The following is a 3,368-nucleotide window of genomic DNA, read 5'->3' as shown; positions in this document are numbered from 1 at the left end:
TAGCCATATCTGGTCCTGTATCTGGTCCACTGTTATTTTTATGAGCGTAAATGGTTTCACCTGAACACATTTTATTCATAAAAGAACTTAATGGATATACTTGTGTTAAAATTGGTCTATATGGATAGCTTTACTGGTAGTTATACATGTTGGTTGGTTTGGTTAGTTATGTGCTGTGGAATCAGTTCTGACGCAGAGCGACCTTGTAACAGGGTTTCCGAAGCTGTAAATCTTTACGGAAGCAGAAAGCCTCATCTTTCTCCGGTGGAAACAGCTGATAGTTTCACACTGTTGACCTTGCGGTTCGCAGCCCGATTCGTAACCACTGCGCTACCAGAGCTCCTTAGTTACACATGTAAGGTTGTCTAAATACTGTTGTTAAATTCTGTTGACTCGTAGTGAACTTATAGAGGGATTCAGTAGAGTGCCTTGGGTGTTTTTACCAACAACCTTACAGTTAGCAGACTAGTGCTTATCCAACAGCATCAAGAGACTCAAGAGACAGCCTAAACCTATGGCTTGTATGAGGCCTATTTAACATGCTGGTGGTGGTGGTAGTGTGCTGTGGAGTCAGTTCCCACTCATAGCGACACTGTACAAATTTCAGAGGCTGTAATTCAATCTGAAAGAAAGCCTCATCTTTCTCCCACAGAATGGCTGGTAGTTTAAAACTCCTGACCTGGAGGTTAACAGCCTAAATCATAACCAATAAGCTACAAGAGTTCCCTATTTAACACCACAGAGTGAGGATTTACAATATACAGGTCATTACATCAGATCATGCCTGGTCACATCAGATCACATCATGTGGGTGACTGAACCAGATTAAATCTCCTCCTGGAGACAATGAGTACAGATTAACTCTAAACTCCTGAGACTCCTGAGCAAGCCCAGTTGGCACAAATCCATAATGATCACAGTGAACAAAATCCACAACATAGTTACAGAAATAAAAATTAAGCCTAAACAAGTTCAACAAAAAGGTATAGGTTTTACATTTTCACTTTAGTAATTTCTCAAGTTACTAAAACACTTCAAGTCATGTGATTTTTAAGTGTTTGATTAGAACTTTAATAATTATACATTTTAAATTGTTATCATTTTTATAATGTTTCCAAGTTTGGCATTGTGTTAGTTGGAAATTGAAGCTGAGTGAATTTTTACCATATAGAATTAAATTTTAAAGGTATAAAATGTCCTCATTGGGATCTTTTGAGCTGAAGTATATGTACCCTACAACAGACTACTTAAAACTTTTACAAATGATCTGGTGCATATTGCCAAGTGCATATTTCCATCAGCAGGTATACAGAGAGAGCTGCTACTTTGCATTTCTAACAAACTCCCACTGATTCCAAGATGCCACTGAATCCTGGAGAAAATGGAGCAGCAAGTGATGAACATTTTAAAGACAAACACTGCGACAGCTTTAATAGTTTCTTTTTCATGCAGTTTTTAAATTAAGAAACATCTTCAAGTTTTCTAAAATAATTTCTACGTATCAGTATTGATATTTTTAATTTTTTTTCTGTTCAGGAAATGACTTAATGGCATTTTATTTCCAAATTAAACAAATTGCTGAAGAATGTTGTTACCTTTAAACACTTTTCATTTGATTTAGTACTTTCCAGTCAGTTCTGAATCACAGCAATCCTGTAGAGGGTTTCCAAGCAGTGGCTGGTTAGTTTGAATCCAAGACCTTGTAGTAAGCAGTCAAGTGATTATCCTACAGTGCCAATTTGCTGAAGATACTTGGAAGCAAATCTAAGCATAATCTAGGCATTGCCCTAAGGCTCCCTTTTGTGACTCAGGGTAATAATGACCTGGCTGGATATCCTGTATCATCTTCATCTTTTCCATGGAGACTTGAAGTACATTTCACAGAATCTTTTTTTCTCTATAGTTTTCTGTAGTGTTAGGCACCAGATAGATACCTTCAGTATAGCTGCACTTGGACTCTGGAGACTCTTGTGAGAATCACTCATTTCCAGTATCTGCTTACCTGTCAAGGAGAACCCCAAGACTTTGAAAGTTATTTAGATTCTAATACCTAAATATAATTGTTATAACAGGTCCTTCCTAGAATAGTGAGAATGGCTTCACTTTTGAAATATGATCTCTGATTGATGCTAAACTCCAGCATTATTTTTTCTGTTCTTCATAAAATTAGGACAGGCACTGTCTATGTTTGTGCTACTCAGACTATGGAGAAACAATCTTAGAAGGCATGCTGAGGACTTAACCTAGCCCCTTCTAGGAAAACAAGAAAGTGTCTTCACAGAGTGTTTGCATCTGAAAAGACAGGAAGCAGATAGAGGCACAAGGAGAAGCAGCTGGGAGAGCCCAGCCTCACATATCTGCTCCCTGGGGTGGTGGGGTTTATGTTCAAGCATGTAACACTGTGGGAGGAGTTTTAAGTCCATGTTGACAGTAATAAATTCCAACATCTTCAGCTTCCAGGCTGCTGATAGTGAGAGTGTAGCCTGTCCCAGACCCACTCCCACTGAATCGCTCTGGGATGCCATCAACCCTGTTGGATGCACCATAGATGAGGAGCCTGGGAGCCTGCCCAGGTTTCTGCTGATACCAGTGTAAGGCACTGTAAACACTCTCACTGGACTTGCAGGTGAGGGAGGCTCTTTCACCAGGAGACAGAGAGAGGGAAGCTGGGGACTGAGTCATCACAATGTCTCCCATGGCATCTGGAGTTGGAAATAAAACACAAAGTCACTAATATGATCTGAACCATACCACATTGTCTTTACAGTAGACCCAATCTATGTTCCAAGAGAACCATCCCTGTTCCCCTTACCTGGAAGCGAGAATACTAGCAGGCAGAGAAGCTGAACTGGGCCTTCCATGGTTCACTCTGTGCCCCAAGTGAGACAGATCTTCCCCTGAGTGCAGACCCAGCATTCATATGGGCTCTGGAGGACCAGGTGGACTGGAAGGAATATGCAAAGCAGGTGGGCGGGGCCAGCTGGGCTTCCAGCTGCAGAGAGGTTTTGTCTGCTCTTCTCTGCACATGAGCAACCATCCTCAGGAGGCCCAGTCAGAAGAGCCTTAGACGCAGATTCAGGACTGAATTTTAAGGGTCACTGTGTAATGCATTAGACTACAAGGTTGTTTTGAACCTAAAGGTTGTCAGTCAAACTCACCAGCAGCTCCTATTAGTCACTATGAGTTGGAACCAACTCGATGACACTTAAATACAAAAAGAAAAACACACAATATTAACCAAGCTTCAATCAAATGGTGTTTCTTACAAGCCTGTTGGTCACAAGATGGAGGCTCATTTGTTAAAGATCTATTGGAGATGAGTTGCGTGAACATGCTCGTGGAAAATACATCTGATGCAGGATTCAGTT

At 40.8% G+C, this 3,368-nt stretch overlaps 1 gene segment (V, D, J or C); it reads right to left on the bottom strand.

Moving 5' to 3' along the window:
• Window positions 1-2,385: 2,385 nt before the first annotated feature.
• Window positions 2,386-2,861, bottom strand: LOC102825221. The segment is given in 2 exon segments: window positions 2,386-2,702; window positions 2,813-2,861. Coding segments are annotated over 2 exon segments (366 nt in total).
• Window positions 2,862-3,368: the final 507 nt, after the last annotated feature.

The sequence above is a fragment of the Chrysochloris asiatica genome, unplaced genomic scaffold (assembly GCF_000296735.1).
Source record: "Chrysochloris asiatica unplaced genomic scaffold, ChrAsi1.0 scaffold00526, whole genome shotgun sequence".
Lineage (NCBI taxonomy): Eukaryota > Metazoa > Chordata > Mammalia > Afrosoricida > Chrysochloridae > Chrysochloris > Chrysochloris asiatica.
The sequence above is the reverse complement of the archived record's forward strand: the minus strand, read 5'-3'. Positions and strand labels throughout refer to the sequence as shown.